We start from the raw sequence: 17,031 nt of genomic DNA, 5'->3' as shown, positions 1-17,031 counted from the left end.
TCTGACTTCCATGTCACCTAGTCTCTGTGCTTTCAGAGTCTTTGCACATATTTGTATTGTGTTGTACAATTACCATACATATTGCACTGTGATTGTTTATGTTTCTCTCTTTTTCACTATTTAACAAGCTTGTTAAGTGCAAGGATCAAGACTTTTACATCTATTTAAATCACAGGGTTTGGTGCATTGACTAGCATGTAATTGTGGATGGCAGGAAGGAAGGAAGAAGAAAAATAAGTGAAAGAAGAAATCAATAAGTTTTTTGTTTCCCAAATTTATGTGTTTAAGTACAACTTAAAATTGTTTGACGTATGTTAAATATTGCATAATAAAACTTGATTTCAATCATCCAAGAAAGGTTATACTACCAAAGTTATAGAAATGTTATTATTAAAATAGTAATTTTTACCTGTTCAAATTACAAAACGTCACAGCCGGGAACTCAATCTTTTCCACATACTGAACCTCTACAGATGTTGTGGTTGGCCATGAGAAGTAGTTGACCAAGTGACCGTAGGTTTGCCACATCACTAGTGAGACTGAGCCCAAAACCACCACCATCCAGATCATCTTGCGAATTTTGCTCTGGTTCCGAACAATATTCTGTACCCCATGAAAGGAAGTGGAGATAGCAAAGTCATGGTCAAACTTCTTTCGGTCAGTGCGAGATGGCAGTGGTTTCTTTGAAAGGCAGAGCTTTATCTTTTCCAAGAGTCCTTAAGATTTTGCCCACAAAATAATAAAATTAAAAAAAGTAATAAGTTAGGGAATCTTAGTGCTATCTGTGAAAAACACAACTCACATATACTTAAACAGGTTACTCTTTATGTGTAAGACATTAAATTTCATCTTGAGTTGCACAGACTATTCAGGGATTGAGAAGTAGAAGTGTTGACCGCATGGGACTAATGAGAATATACTAATGCTATTTATAAAGTGCTTCTTGTTAATGCAAATGTATATGTTGTTACTCCCAATTTCAAAATCAACCTATCCTGAATGCATTGCTTACAACAGCTCTAAAAAATCTTACAACTGTTTACAATAATCTTTAAAAAAGTATCTCTAATTTTTAAAATACTCCTTTTCTCTAAGGAATCATGAAGTCCCTTAAATATAATGAACAAAATCAGGCAGATTCTTCTAAGAGTCATAAGTGGGGCTAAAAAACTATTCTTAGTCCTATCGTGATGTATTATATGGCTGAATGTAATGTCTATTGCTTCATATGCTTAGGTACACAATTATTTTATTTCAGTTGGTTATTTAGTCAGAATATTTAAAGTTGCATTATTAAAGTAATCTATTTTCTATCTCTTTACACAGTGAATTCATTTTTTCCAGACTATCAAGTCTCATAAAGATTCATAATTAGGTGAATTAACTTTTACATATTTTGCTTTAACTCAAGAAGTATTATTTTTGTCAACTAATCAGCATTAATTTATTTCTAAAAGGTTTCAAGTGTTAGTTATCACTAAATCATTACTTAATACTTTGTAAGTTTCCAATCACTTGACTAAGCTTAAGTAATTGGTATATAAAAATCTAGAAAAGGCACCTATAACAGTTTCTAAGGGATTCAATTTCATTTGTAAAATGTTGGGACACAATTACAAAACTATACACTAAGCAGGGAAGTTTGTATTAATCTGATTAGCTTGAATTTTGACTAAAATTTTATAGTAGCCCACTTACTGTTGTTTTTACTATCAAATTAGGTACTATAATATAAATTAATTGGCACAGTCCCAGGGCAAAATCAGAAATATAAGAAAAACTATTATTATTATTCATTAGGAAAATAAGTTTAATAATGCTCCTTTGTGGATTATTTAGCCATTAGTTACAAACACATATGAAGAATTGACTCTGAAGGAAGAATAGGTCAGTCTCCAGTGTATAATTGTGTACCTGACAGCCTTCCTACTATAAGGGCCAAAGCAGTTAAAAGGGGAAGAGTGATCTAAGAACCAGTAACTGGCCAACCAATGTATTGCTGGTTGTAAGCATTACCCTGAAAAATACGTTTCAACTGTATGTGTCAAAAATTAGCTTGTTTAATATAGATCTACTTCTTAACAATTGCTTTGGTTGTACTGGTATATTCTCAGTCATTTGCTAGGCTTTTAAATATTAGTTGAGATGAGTAGTGAAGAAACAAGGTGATGTATCACCGTGAGGAAGATTAGAATTGGTTTAGTGAATTGTTAATCTGCTTGCACAGTAGGAAGCTTCTTACTTTCCTGACTAAAGCATACACTATGTAATTAAGGGGGATGGCCCTTGCATTGAATACTGATCTTTACAGAGGTATTTTGAAGAACATCAAATAAATTTTGCTATACTTTAAAAATAAAACTTGTAGGTATGTGATAAATAGAAACAAACAAACAAAAAACACCCTCAAAACAAAATAAAACAACAAAACAGATTCTAGTTATAGTAATATTTTAAAACGATTTTTGACTGTCTCATACAAATTACTCTTTTCCTAAATAACAAAAACTGTATTACTTATATCCAAGTTAACCTTGGAAATCAAATTTTCCAAATGAAAAAACAATCTCCTTTTCCCTTTGCTAATTTCTGGCTGTTAGAAATGAAAATTGTAACTGCTCTGAGGATTTTACTCTTTACCCACCTTTCTCAGCATATGCCTTTGATTTCTCCACCTGCTCCATTTGCAGTTTCAGTAGGCAGGAGTCCTTGGGGGTATATCCAGTTTTCATCAATAACCATGTTCCTTTGGTGCCCTTTATATTAAATACTGCAGATGAAGTTGTAAACCGTGTAGGCAATTTAAATGTTTGTGTTGCTAAGTTTTGCCTCAGAAAGCACATAGTTCGCAAACCAAAAATGCATGCAGAACCAGCTATGGGCCTTTATGGACTGATGAGAAACTATCATAGAGTGAAACCAAAGAAGAAATAGAATTAGAAAACTGTTTTTTCAGAATTAGAGACAATCCCAACAGATATCTGTGCTTTTAGAATACCCCTGACCAGGCTAGCTGACACTCAGGGACTTACTTGGCAGAGTCTCTTTAGCTTTTATTTCTCCCTCTTTCTGGGCACAAGTTTAAATCAAAATGCTCGTTGGAATACAATTCAGGGGGCAAAGATGTCTTTTTGGTAGAAATTTTTTAGTAACAGATGAAGCTATTGAAAAACAGAAATAGTAATCAACAAAAATGACAAAAAACACCAGAAAATATCACAAGAAGAAATGATTGTTGAAAGTACATAAATTCATTCAAGCAAAAAGGCCAATTATGTATTTGTATTCAAATTTTTGAGAAATTACTAGAATTTTTATATTAAATAATAAACTGAAGAATCTGCACTATTGTGTATTAATGGCACCGTCTCTTGACCCAGTTGAGGAATTGCATGCATCTCTATTTAGAGCCACTTAGAGTTGCCATGGCAATATTTTATAAGTATATAACCACTAAACATTAATATGGTTACATAGTATATTCTTCTTATATATTCTTGGAAACTCAGTAGTATAAGTTGGAAACGGTCTTATATAGAGGCAAACTAAGAAATTTCAAGGGATGTAAATGAATTAACTGTGTTTCTGGAAGATGGGATAAAATAAGGTTACCTATTTAGATGGCTAAGATTTTCTTATTAATATTTATAGTGAAGACAATATTATGGAAGCTATGGCTAGATTTTGAGTAAGTGTGCTTCTATGCTGTTTGCGCTTAATATATATGACATAGCAGCTTTACATAAAGCTTGTTTAAGCTTTCCCATTTTCATAATGTCATCAAGTCTTATATTTCTATATGTTGTTTAATCTAACTGCAGCCCGAGTCAGGGCTTCTCCAACAGGTTTAGTGTCACGATTCCTGGAATTTCCATATCCAGAAGTACTGGAAATTTCTCCTTCCTTTCTCCTTCCCCCGACCATTTTACCCATTTTGTGTGGAAAAAAGAAAGAAAATAAAGAAAAAAAAAGGTTAAAAGGTTTTGGGTCTGTAGTGAGGGGTGAAACCAAGGGACGCTGGCCTTTTGTCATTCTTTAATTTAATTAACCAGTCTAACTGCTATAAGATTGCAGGGTAGGTTTCTCATTGTAATCTATGTTTCCAGCTTTTAAATTTCTCCAAATCGGGGTAAATAAAGGAGACAAGTTTGGGGCCCTTTAATGTTTGGGGAGCCACGGGGGGGGGGGGGCGCTTTGGCTCATCCAGCCTTTGGTTGTACTGTACTTAAACTTTCATTTCAACCCCATCAATGTCTGTTGTATTTATCCCCATTTTAGAAAATAACCATCTGAAGATTACCACGCTGATGAGATGAGTCTTGTGACTCTCCTTTCTGTTTTCTTTTTGTTTCACCCTCATTGATAGTTAAAAACAGATATCTCATTCTGTTTATTTGATTTGGAAGCTCTAGCTCTTAAGTGTACCTTTAAATGGTCTAATCTAATTGGAATATTCCTCATAATAGCCATTGTAATTTTACATTATAATTTCCTTTAGGACTGACAAAAGTTTGGTAGGACCCTAGCCACAAATGGAGGATAGCTCACATTTTTATCTGGCTATGTTTTAGACCTTCCAACCTCAGTCACCAAGCCGAGTTCATAGGACACACAAAATCTAAGTTGTCCTTTAGTAAGATTTTGCTATCCTTTTTCATTCTTTTCTTCTCTTAAGTGCAAGACAATTGTACTTCCAATGTTGTTGTTGTTGTTGTCATTATTATTTTATAATATCTTCAAATGTCTGAAAGTAAATAGAAAGGGTTCTAAGTGGACTTTGATTTTTTTTCTAATTTCTGTCATTCTATCCTATTAAAAACATCTTAATGAGTAGCCATGATAAGAGCTCTCTAAAAGTTTGTATTGGTCTTTCTTTTTAATTTACAAGTGTTTTCTAGTTTAAAGGATCCATCAGATCCTACTAACCTTGAGTAGGATCTTAGTAGGGACCTAGACAAATAAGCATTTTTATGGCTTAACTATGGACACGAGAGACATCCCCAAAGGAAAGTGTTAAAGATACAATCCTGATAGGATGAGCCTGTCAAAACAGAGTGGGTAAATGCTGAGCTCACATCCTCTCAGGACCACATCAATTACAACTAAACTACAGAACAACCATCACTGAGAATTGCCTACAGTCTAGATGAACAAAAGTCTTACAACTACTGACATATAGAAGAAGCCACTGGTAGGAAGGACAGAGACATAGCCTGTGCCATACCCACACGGGAGGGATATCTCAGCTGCAGAGTTCCCCCTCAAAGGAGTGAGGGGTCCCAGCCTAGGGTTCCAGGGCCAGAGAGAGACGTCCCCAAAACTTCTGACTGTGAAAACAAATAGAGACTGTGGCTGAATGAGACAAAGCCATCTGGAATCCCAGTGGCTAGTATTAAAGGGCCCACATATAGAGTTACCGACTCAGAGACTCCCTTTCTCTGCGTTCCAGGGCTGGGGCAGCAGCTCGAAAGATGCCAGGGACATACAGGGAAGAGCCGAGTTTTCTGGCTGCAGGATGAGGCCTGGAGAGTCAGCTTTCTCCCAGAGGGAGGAGATGACAGAAGCTGTTGATTTTTTGTTAAGCCCTCCCCCTTATTGGCATGCAGATGTAAGCAGCAGCCATATTTGAGTCTCCATCAACCTGGTCCCACGCTGGAGATTCTGAGGCCCTGTCTCACCCAACTTTCAGGCCAGCCCAAGCCACTCCCAGTGGCTTTTTCATATAAATGGTTTACCTTTACTCATGCAACAGACTTTCCTAAAGTCTCTTAAAGGTTCACACAACCCAAACAAGCAGCATCTGGCTTCAGCATGTCCCATACCTCTGGCTAAGCAACCCTAAGCTCAGCACTAGCAGCAGCTGGCCTTGGTTTACACACTGGCCTCTCGAGGCACCTGGAAGCCCAGTTGGGTGGCAGCCATCTGCAGATTGATTTGTGGCTCATTCCAGGTGGCCACAGGCACAGACTGCAGCTGAATTTACCCTGCATCAGGTCCAGTCCCAGGATACCTCAGGACTGGCACATCTGGGGGTCAGCTTTGGACCAAGGTAGAGCATCACCTGGCTGCCTCCAATGATGACACACCCAAAGAGCAGACTGGACAGGTACCAGAGCCTTGCTAAAGCAAACCGTGTTCTGTAGGGTTAGCCCTTGTGCCATAGCTCCACCACTGTAGTCACAGCCAGTCCTCACAACCAATCAGCTTACAGGTCTATTCCTCCCCTTGACACGCAATCAACAACCAAGGCTCAACTACAACAGGAGGGTACACACAACCCACACAAGGGACATATCTAGAACACATGGCTCTGGTGACCAGGGAGACTGCACCACTGTGTCCCACAGGACACATACTATATAAGGCCACTCTACTAAGACTGGGAGGTATAGCAGCCCCACCTTACATAGAAGTAAACACAGGGAGGCAGCCAAAATGGGAAGGCAATGAAACAGTTCCCAAGTAAAAGAACAGAACAAACCTGCAGGGGAAAAAAAAAAAATCTAAACAAAATAAAGACAAGGAACTACCAGACACAGAGTTCAAAATAACAGTTATAAGGACATTCAATGATCTTAGGGAAAACTTCAACAAAGAGATAAGAAACATAAAAATGGAGATAGAAAACATGAAAAGAAAAGCACCAGTCAGAGATAAAGAAAATAATAACCAAAATGAAGAATACATTAGAGAGGACCAGCAGTAGATCAGATGAAGCAGAGAATTGAATCAGCAATTTAGAAGATAAGATAGCAGAAAATACCCAATGAGAACAGCAAAAAGAAAAAAAAGGAAGAAAAAAACATGAGGAGAGTTTAAGGGGCCTCTGGCACAACATCAAGGATACCAACATTCACATCATAGGGGAGCCAGAAGGAGAAGAGAGAGAGCAAGGAACTGAAACTTAGTTAAAGAAATAATGACTGAAAACATCCCTAACCTGGTGAAGAAAATAGATATAAAAGCCAGGAAGCACAGAGAGTCCCAAAAAGATGAACCCAAGAAGGCCCACAACAAGACACATCATAATTGAAATGCCAAATGTTACAGACAGAGAGAGAATCTTAAAAGCAGCAAGAGGAAAGCAGTTAGTTGCCTAAAAGCGAGCACCCATAAGACTGTCAGCTGATTCCTCAACACAAATTTTGCAGGCCAGAAGGGATTGGCACAAATTATTCAAAGTGATGAATAGCAAGGACCTACAACCAAGGGTACTCTACCCAGCAACGCTATCATTTGGAATTGAATGACAGATAAAGAGCTTCCCAGACAAGAAAAAGCTAAAGGAATTCATCACCACCAAACCAGTATTACAAGGAATCTTACAGGGACTTATTGAAGAAGAAGGAGGCGGAGGAAGAGGAGAAGGAGGAGGAGAGGAAGAAGGAGAAGAAAAAAAAAAATATATATAAACAACAAAATAGTAATAACTACATATATATCAATTACTTTAATGTAAATGGATTAAATGCTCCAATAAAAAGATAGAGGGGGTTGAATGGGTAAGAAAACAAGACCCTTAGTATGCTGCCTACCAGGTACTCACTTTAGATCGAAAGACACACACAGAGTAAAGACATAGTGATGTGGAAAAGACAGTTCATGAAAATGGAAATGAAAAAACAACAACAAAAAAAACAAAAAAAAACTGAGGCAGCAATACTTATACCAGTCAAAATAGACTTTAAAACAAAAGCTGTAACAAGAAACAAATAAGGACCATGTAATCCCACTTTTGGATATTTATCTGAAGCAACCCAAAACGCTACTTCCAGGGAACATGTGCATCCATATGTTCATTGCAGCATTGTTTACAATGGCCCAGATGTGGAGGCGGCCTGGGTGTCTGTCAATGGAAGAATTGATAAAGAGGAGGTGGTACATATATACAGTGGAATATCGCTTGGCCATGGAAGGAAATGGGTTTTTGCCATCTATAGCAGTATAGATGGACTTGAAGGGTATTGTCCTGAGTGCAGTATGTCAGACAGGGAAAGACAGATGCAATGTGATTTTGCTTACATGTGGACTCTAAAGAACAAAATAAACAAACAAGCACAACAGAAACAGACTCACAAATACAGAGAACATTTTGATGGTTGCCAGATGGGAGGAGGTTTGGGGAGTAGGTAACAAAGGGGAAGGAATTAAGAAGTAGAAATTGTTACACAGTAATCATAGGGATGTAGGGTATAGCATAAAGAATATAGTCAAAAATACTATATTAAGTTGATGCAAAAGTAATTGCGATTTAAAAGGTTAAAAGTAATTGCAATACTATAATGACTTTTGCATCACCTAATAACTATGTATGGTGTCAGATGGGTACTAGACTTGTTGGGGTGATAGATGGGAGGGGTTGGAGGCAGGGTAAAAAAGCTGAAGGCATTAAGAAGTACAAATTGGTAGTTACAAAATAGTCATGGGGATGTAAAGAAAACATAGGGAATAGAGTTAATAATATGGTAATAAGTGTGCACAGTGCCAGGTGGGTACTAGACTAGTCAGGGGAATCACTTCTTAAATTATATAAATATCTAACCACTATGCTATATACCTGAAATTAATATAAAATGATATTTAATGTCAAAATAAATAAAACGTGTTGTATTTATATCTATTTATATTTGTATATAAAGGGATGTAGCCCTCACAAGATAAAGTTCAATCTTCAAGTTAGAAATAGCCACTCCAAAACACAGGGAAATCACGTCCGTCCCTCTCCCTTCCCTCCTCCACCATGACTGTTTAGATTCCCTAAGTTTAGATCCACAGCCAACTTGCATGCCTGTCAGATGCATACGCATCCTCCAACTGGTGAAATACAAGAATGAGGGGCCCTGTTTTTACCATTTCCAGGTGGGAATGGATGGACACAGAAAAATCCCTTGAGAGCTTGGCATGGCCAGACAGATAGCAAGGTGCAGCCGGGTATGTGCAACCTCTGGATGGTGGAGGCCAGAGAGAAAATATTCTCACAGGTCATAAGGCCAACCTCTCAGGACATACAACAAGATGAAAGGAGAGACCGCAGACAAAGGGAAAAAATAATTAACAAAACACATGAGTACTCATATGAAATCACCAAAACTCATTAAGTCCAAGAAACTAGTTTCGTAAATATTTTCTACTGCTAATCTAAATTTAGAAAAAAAAAAAAAATCTCATCACTCTGCTTCCAACAAACTCTGCATACAGAGATCTGGGAATCTGACTTGGCAAGAATTCTTACCTTTTGCAGCTCATGTTTGAGGTCTCAGGGACTTTCACTCTCTAGCAGCTTTGGAGGGAGTAGGGCCCAGCTGGTAAGACATCTTGCTCAGAGCACCAACTGTCGAGGAGGAAGAAACTTTCTTCTGCCCTCAAAGTTCTCTCACCTGGTGTAATAGTCAAATAGACATGAAATAGATTAACCAGACAAAATTACCAAATTTAATTACATGCATGTGTTTAGTCCTCATATACACATGAGATTCAGAGGCCCCACATGCATGAGAGGTTCAGGACAAAAAAGTGAAAATGAGGTGTACGACGTCAGGCTATTAAGTTTGCAAACTTATCCCAGAAAAAGCGCTACATACCTCATTGCTGAATATCACTATGGTCACCTTCAAAGTACTCCCCTTGGGAAGTTATGCACCAACACCAGCACCTAGTCCACCTTCAAAGCAATTTTGGAACTGTTTTTCTGGTATGGCCATCAGAGCTGTCATTATATTACCCTTGATGTCCTGAATGTCATTAAAATGCCTTCCTTGCCATATTTCTTTTATATTTGGGTAAAGAAAAGAGTCATCGGGGGCCAGATCAGGTGAGTAGGGAGGGTGTTTCAATACAGTTGTTTGTTTACTGGCTAAAAACTCTTACAGTGTGGTGTGAGCTGGTGCATTGTCGTGATGCAAGAGCCATGCATTTTTGGTGAAAATTCAGATTGTTTTCATCTAACTTTTTAACGCAGCCTTTTCTGCACTTCCAAATAGTAAACTTGGTGAACTGTTTGTCCAGTTGGTACAAATTTGTAATGAATTATCCCTCTGATATTAAAAAAAAGGTTAGCAACATCGTTGCAACAAGTTTGCGGACTTAATTGTCAGATCTCATATATAGCATTCTGAATTAAGGATGAGGTAGGTGCCTTGGGGCTGCAGAGGGGAGTAAGTTCATTCACAGGACAACAAGAAGAGCAGAATGTTTAGTAATTAGAAGTTTATCAAGCCATGTAGAAAAGTCTTAAAGAGTTGTTTCTGGTGATAACTGTTACGGGCAAGACCCCTAATTGAAATACTTAAGGGAGAGGTAAAAGTTTCTCATGAATCCACAATCTCTGGATTGCCTTCAGCTCAAAATGATTCACATGCAAAAGTGGCACATTTTGGGGATGCCTGTTCTGAACACCTATACAGGAAAATGTTACATATTTGCAACATCATCAGTATCAAACATGTATTAAATATACCATGGATGTGTCCTAATTATTTGTTTATTCAGAAAACCCATCCCTGGCTGGTATGCTTTAAGGATTCTGCTAATTGAGTTTTTTACTCCAATTCTCTGCCATGGTCTGTGACTGGCTCAATCTGTGGGAGGCTCCTGTTTGTCACTCAGCTGCAGACAGTATTGAAAATGTCCTTGGCATTGGTCGAAGTAGGGGGAAGGACTTCATTAATGCTTAACTTGTAGTCCTGGGAGCTTGCAAAATTATGTGCCCGTATAGCACATGACATCAATGTTAACTGGACAGGGTCACATTATCCAAACATTTTACCAGCAATTTTATGACTCTGTCTGATTTCTCAACTTGGATCTCTTATCTCTTTGTGTAGTAGATCATTTGGGAGAAATCTACCTGCCTTCCAGCTGCTTAGGACAAAAATATTGACTTGCCATTATTTTCATACCTTTAGGGGTTATTCTACAGGAGTAAGATGCGTGCTTAGTGCATCTTACAAAAAAGAAAGCAAAACAAATGAGCAAGCAAACAATTCAAAGATGGCAAAATTTCAAAACTGAACATGCACAAGGCACAAATTGTGAAGGCTAATATAATGCAGATGATTTAAAACTATCCCGCATGTGGATTTTACACATTAGAGTAGGATAAACAGTGCCTTCCAAAATTCATGTCCACCCAGAACCTTAATATGACTTTTTTGAAAATAGTCTTCAGAAATGTGATTAGTTAAGAATCTCAAAATGAAGTCATCCTGGATTTAGGATGATGGGTCCTAAATCCAACGACTGTTGTCTTTATAGAGAAAAGAGAAGGAGATTTGGATACAGAGAGGAAGGCTATATAACGAAGAAGGCAGAGACTGGAGTTATACTACTCCAAACCAAGAAATTCCAGGAGCCAGCAGAAGGTGAAAGATGAAAGGAAATTTCTCCCTTAGAGCCTTCGGTGGGAGTATGGTCCTGGCATCACCTTCATTTAGGACTTCTAGAGAACTGTGAGAAAATAAATTTCTGTTGTTTTAAGACACCCTGCTTGTGGTAATTTGTCATAGCTGTCCTCAGAAACTAGGACACATGCTGGAGAAATCAGATGGGTTTTAACTGAGGATTCATAAAAAGTTGTGAAGTTCCTTGGCAACTACAGGAATTTTAAGCTTGATGACAAAGCATAGTTTTGTTATGTTTTTCAAAGGTGATCACTGAAGTTAGATGTGAGATAAAACTCTTTTGCAGATCTATAGAAAAACAAATACAACAATTTAGATGAATGCAAGGATAGGTGTAGACTTTAAATAAATATTATTGCAATGACAAGAAATAATTCATCAATATTTATGTCATAGCATAAGTCCAAAACCTTTGTAACGTTCTCAGTAAATCAAGAACAATGAGAAATATTTGTACACAGTACTTTGGGTTAGCATTAAGTTCCCAGGAATAATTATCTTCATTCAATAAAGGTAGACTATCTAATGCAATCCACATGCTGCTTCCAGATGTGTAGAACATATCAATGAGCAAAACAAAGATCCCTATTTTAGTGGAGCTTCTAGTTTAGCACGAGGTAACAATAAACCTCATCAGTAAGTAAGTGACCTAATGCATTAGAACACAATGTGCTAGGGAAGAAAAAAATAAATAAAACATGACAGGAGAGATCAAGGGTATAGATTATGATAATAATTGGGATAGCAAGTGTAGGAATTCTTGGGAGGGTGGAATTTGAACGAAGTCTTGAAAACAATGAAGGAATTCTTCAAAAGGAGAAGAACATTCCAGGTCCTCTGCATAGCTAGGGCCAAGGTCCAGGGTGGAAGCTCCTTGCTTTTGAGGGGGGACAAAGAACCCAGTATAGGCTGACTATAGTAATGGAGAGGGAATAGAGGATATCAGAAGGGTAATGGGAGGATATGTAATACTGGGCTCATAGGCCATGGTAAAGATTTTGTCTTTTATTTTAATAAAACAGAAAAAATTTGCACATTTGTTTAAAGAGGAAGTGACATGCTCCAATTTACATTTACTCATGCTTAAGGTATTGAGAAATGTGTGTGTGTGTGTGTGTGTGTGTGTGTGTGTGTGTGTGTGTGCCGGGGGTAGTAGTGAATGGGTGGTAGAAAAGGTTGCAAGCAGTTATTGGATTTTCACATTTGAAAGGAAGAGTCTAAAGGATTTCCTTATAGATTACATGTGGGTCATGAGGAAGAAGGCAGTCAAGGATACTCTATGATTTTTGAGTTTAGTAACCAAAGGATGGATTTGCTATCAAATGAGATAAAAATGGCTTTCTGATTTTGTGGAAGGAGAAAGATTAGTTCAGTTCTAGAATTGTTGAGTTTGCAATGTCTATTAGCTACCCAGGAAGATTTGTTGTGTAGAAATTTGGAGATATGAGTCTGAAGTTCAGAAAGGAGGTCTGGGCTGGAGATAGCTATTTGGGAAATAGTGGCAAAAGGATTGTATTTAAGATCATTAGATGTGCCAACAAGTCAAGGAATACAGCTAGAGGAGATGACAAAGGACTGACCCCTGAATCTCCAATTTTAAAAGCTATGGAGAGGAAAAGGCCGTCTGAATGACCAGTAAAAGTGAGATAGGAGAAAAACCAAGAGAGTGAGATATTTTTGACTTTAAATGAAGAATGTTAATTATAGAAGAAAAGTGATCAACTCTGTCAAATATTGCTGAGAAACAGTGAAGTTCAAGATCCTTAGAGGAGCAGGAGAAGAGTTCAAGAAACTGAATGACCACCTCATTGTTAGGATCATATATACATATATTGGAAATTCTAAGGACTAACAATGGAGGACTTTTGAAGAGACCGACCAGCAGGTAGGTAAAATCAGAGAAAATCACTGAGAAGCATCATGTGAGGGTCAGTAGACAATACCAATAATGAGGAGTAATGTTTTTGGGGAGAAAGAAAGGAGAATAGTTTAAAAACAATAATAAAATGTGAGTAGAATTTCTAACCCACATGGTATAGGGCGGGGGGAGAAAAACAGCCATCTCTGGAAATGTCTTCTTTAAGAACTAGTATTTTTAGAGGAGGTTTCAGTACAGTAATAATAACTGGTTAATCAAGATATACTGGTTTGCTTACAGTTCTTTGGATATGAATGTCTTTGCTGAAGTTGAAGAATTACATAATAGGGATTGTAAAATATATACATATTTACACTATTCAACAGAAGTAAAGAAAGCTTTGCCTAAAATTATAATATTCAAAGCAATTATTTTTCTAGACATGCGGAAATTTGGGTAGCATATGAGTCAAGTAAATGATTAAATAATAATTGAATTTCTGGCAGCTTGCATCCTGGTAATTTTCACTTTTGACTTGGTGGATTTTTGTATTGATATTTTGTTACAATATGTATATTTTTGTTTGAATAAAGAAAAATTCATACCCATTCTTTTCTTGAGGTCTTTTAATTTGATATAACCTCTCTACTAAAAAAAAAAACAACATGAGGTTTTCAAATAAATTGCTGAATGAAGATGTTCCATGTGTGAGTGTATGCATGTGTGTATGTGTGTGTGTTAAACACCTAGTTACATAATAAATATAAAGGACACCCAAAGTGACCAAGAGGTCAATAATGAAGGAAACCAGAATATGTCACTCCAAAATATTCTTCTTCAACACAAAAATTATTTGGAGCTAAAGTCAATTAAGAAGCAGTAAATGCCAAAAAAGCTCCCCCTTTCTGCCTAAAGGCAGGAAATAAATTCTCCTTTTACTGAGGACAGGCAGACTCGTATCAGTGCACAGAAATCACCTGAGGAATCTGCAAATGAACTTTGTTAAACAAACCTCCTTTTCCTGGTTACTTCATCATTATTGACTACCTCCAGCCCACACCGCTTTGTCTTGTCAACTCTTCACAAATTTATTGTTTCTTTGTCTAAAATATATAGACGCTTTCTGCTCTGGTCACTTGGATTCTTTAATTGCTTGTACATTCTTCTGTGTACATGTACAAATTTAATAAACTTTGTATACTTTCTCCTGTTAATCTGTCTTTGTCAATATGATTTTCTGATACAGCCAGGGACCCTAAAAGGGTCTAGGAAAATGTTTTCCTCTTCTACTCTAACAGTTCTGAGCATTCACTGTCTACAAAGCAAACCCAAACACGTCCAGGGAAAACAGGTTTCTCAACATAGATACTACTACCAAAGCAGGTGGCTAAAAGAAAGCTAGAGTCTATTGGTGTAAGTTTATTTGCAGAATGGGCCAGCCATTGATGTGTGACGTGGTGTGGGGACAGAGCCCCAGAGAGCAGTTTCCAGGCTCTCGGCCTCACATAGAAAAGTGCTGGCTCAGGTAGTAAATGGCCATCAACTGTGATTGGTTGGCCATCAGCTGTGTCTAGTTGGCCGTCAGCTGTAACCAGTGAGCCATTGGGCTCTTATATGACTGCCATGGCTACGCTAGCAGAAAAATAGGGGCTAGTAAGAAGATGGTGGCTGAGCCTGCAAGCAGAGCAGTGAGGGTTGCAAACAGTGTGGCTCTTGCTTCCTCTGTCTCCAACCCAGCCGCCAACGAGAATATAGTGGTATGACTCCCCTACCTATGGCTCCGTGGGTGTTCCTTTTTGGCCTCACCATGTCCTGCGTTCTTATGTGGGGAGCGGGAGCAGAGACCCCGCAGGCCACCCCGTGTGACAAATCGCACAGCGAGCAGGGTATGGTGCAGGCCAATGCTTTCTGAAGGGCGGTGGAGCAGTTTGTGCATATGAACACTCAGTCTCAGGAAGACCAGAAGGAGCAGATGGTGGAAAGCTCGATCCCTGTGGAGGGGTGGGAGGACGTGGATGGTTCCCCAACCAGCAAAGACTGGAGAAAGCACAGGTCTTTGCAGCCCTGTGGGCTGGGAAGTGCTTGCTGAGGCAGCCCGGATGCAGGACTTGTCCCAGGAGGAAAGGCTTGCCTAGTCCTCCTTGGGAGATGAGGGTGAGGTCAAGGTTATCCCTCACCCCCAGGACAGCCCTGGCAAATGACTATGGACTATGGGGAATTGCCTTCCATCCCTAATTTAATGGACCGCTTGACTGTTTGGGAACATACCACCATGTAGTGGAACTGGTGGATGTTTGCTTTTGTGACTTGACCGGCCACCATCAAGAATATGTAAGCACCTTGATTGTGAGCCGCTGTTGTTCCAGCACAGTACCCTAAGAGGCCCAGAGAGAGTAGCCGTGCCCTGAGAGCCCTGGCTGAGTCCAGGAAGTCTGGCTGTGCCCAGAGAATGGCTGTGCCCTGAGAATACTGGCTGAGCCCCGTAAGTCTAGCTGTGCCCAAAAGGACTGGTGGTACCTTGAGAAACCCTGGCTGTGTCCGGGGAGAATGGTGGTACCCTAAGAAGCCCAGTAAGTCTGGCTGTGCCCAGAAGTACTGGTGGTGCCCTGAGAAACCCTGGCTGTGCCCAGAAAGCCTGGCTGTGTCTAGGATATTGCATTCACCTCCAGGCTCCTCACACAGGGCCCTTTGCAGAAGACACTTGTCGCATAGATTGTGAGGCGAGATGCTGTAGGGGTGGAGTGTGGGGACAGAGCCCCAAAGAGCAGTTTCCAGGCTCTCGGCCTCACGTAGAAAAGTGCTGGCTTAGGTAGTAAATGGCCATCAACTGTGATTGCATGGCCATCAGCTGTGGCTAGTTGGCCGTCAGCTGTAACCAGTGAGCCATTGGCCACTAATATAACTGCTGTGGCTATGCTAGCAGGAAAATGGGGGCTAGCAAGAAGATGGTGGCTGAGCCTACAAGCGGAACAGTGAGGTTTGCGAACAGTGTGGCTCCTGCTTCCTGTGTCTCCAACCCAGCCGCCAGCGAGACTATAGTGGTATGACTCCCCTACCTATGGCTCCATGGGTGTTCCTTTTTGACCTACCACATCTTGTGTTCTCTTGTGGGGTGTGGGAGCAGAGACCCCGCAGGCCGCCCCACGTGACAAGTGGATTTAACAATCAATGAGAGAGTAATATCTGTAAAGTGAAATCTGTTCTTGGTTGGTGGTGGCAGCTCTTGTATGGTAGCCTTTTTAGCCTGAAGTGATAGAAACCTTTGCTTAAAAGAAACCAGGACTCCCTCAAGTCAGAATGATAATTTGACTTAAACAAATTATAGTTGTGTAATACAGGGTCTCTGGTCCCGCTCTTGGCGGGTTGACACAGAGTATGGTGAGGCCAAAAGGAACAACAATGAGCCATAGATAGGGGAGTCATACCATTATATTCTCAATGGCAACTGGTCAAGACACAAAAGCAAACATCCACTAGTACCCCAATGAAGGGTCCTCCTGCACCCCAGTCTTGCTGCCAGCCAGGCGAGACAGAGGAAGTAGGATCCACATGATCTGCAATTCGTCATCCGCGCTTGCTGACCCCACTTGTTAGCTGCAATGTGCCATCCCTTTCTCTGCCAACCAACCAACCTGCCAGCATAGCCGAGGCAGTTATATCAGTGGCTAGTGGCTAACCGATAACAGCTGATGGCCAACTAGTCACAGCTGATGGCTGTCTACTACCCGAGCCAGTACCTTTCCACGTGAGGCTGAGAGCCTGGAAACTGCTCTC

The 17,031-nt window shown here is 39.4% G+C and overlaps 1 protein-coding gene across 1 annotated transcript in view; it reads right to left on the bottom strand.

Moving 5' to 3' along the window:
* Nucleotides 1–3,161, bottom strand: part of ASIC5 (acid sensing ion channel subunit family member 5) — a 28,026-nt gene extending 24,865 nt beyond the window's left edge. Inside the window, exons 1-3 of the mRNA XM_074338401.1 lie at nucleotides 3,033–3,161; nucleotides 2,645–2,903; nucleotides 410–716 (exon numbers count right to left, since the gene is read on the bottom strand). Coding sequence (XP_074194502.1) covers nucleotides 410–716; nucleotides 2,645–2,843 — 506 coding nt within the window. The 5' untranslated portion in view covers nucleotides 2,844–2,903; nucleotides 3,033–3,161. The remainder of the gene's footprint in view (nucleotides 1–409; nucleotides 717–2,644; nucleotides 2,904–3,032) is intronic.
* Nucleotides 3,162–17,031: the final 13,870 nt, after the last annotated feature.

This window comes from Rhinolophus sinicus, linkage group LG07 (assembly GCF_036562045.2).
Source record: "Rhinolophus sinicus isolate RSC01 linkage group LG07, ASM3656204v1, whole genome shotgun sequence".
Lineage (NCBI taxonomy): Eukaryota > Metazoa > Chordata > Mammalia > Chiroptera > Rhinolophidae > Rhinolophus > Rhinolophus sinicus.
Note: the sequence above shows the minus strand (reverse complement) of the source record. Positions and strands in the feature narration are given on the sequence as shown.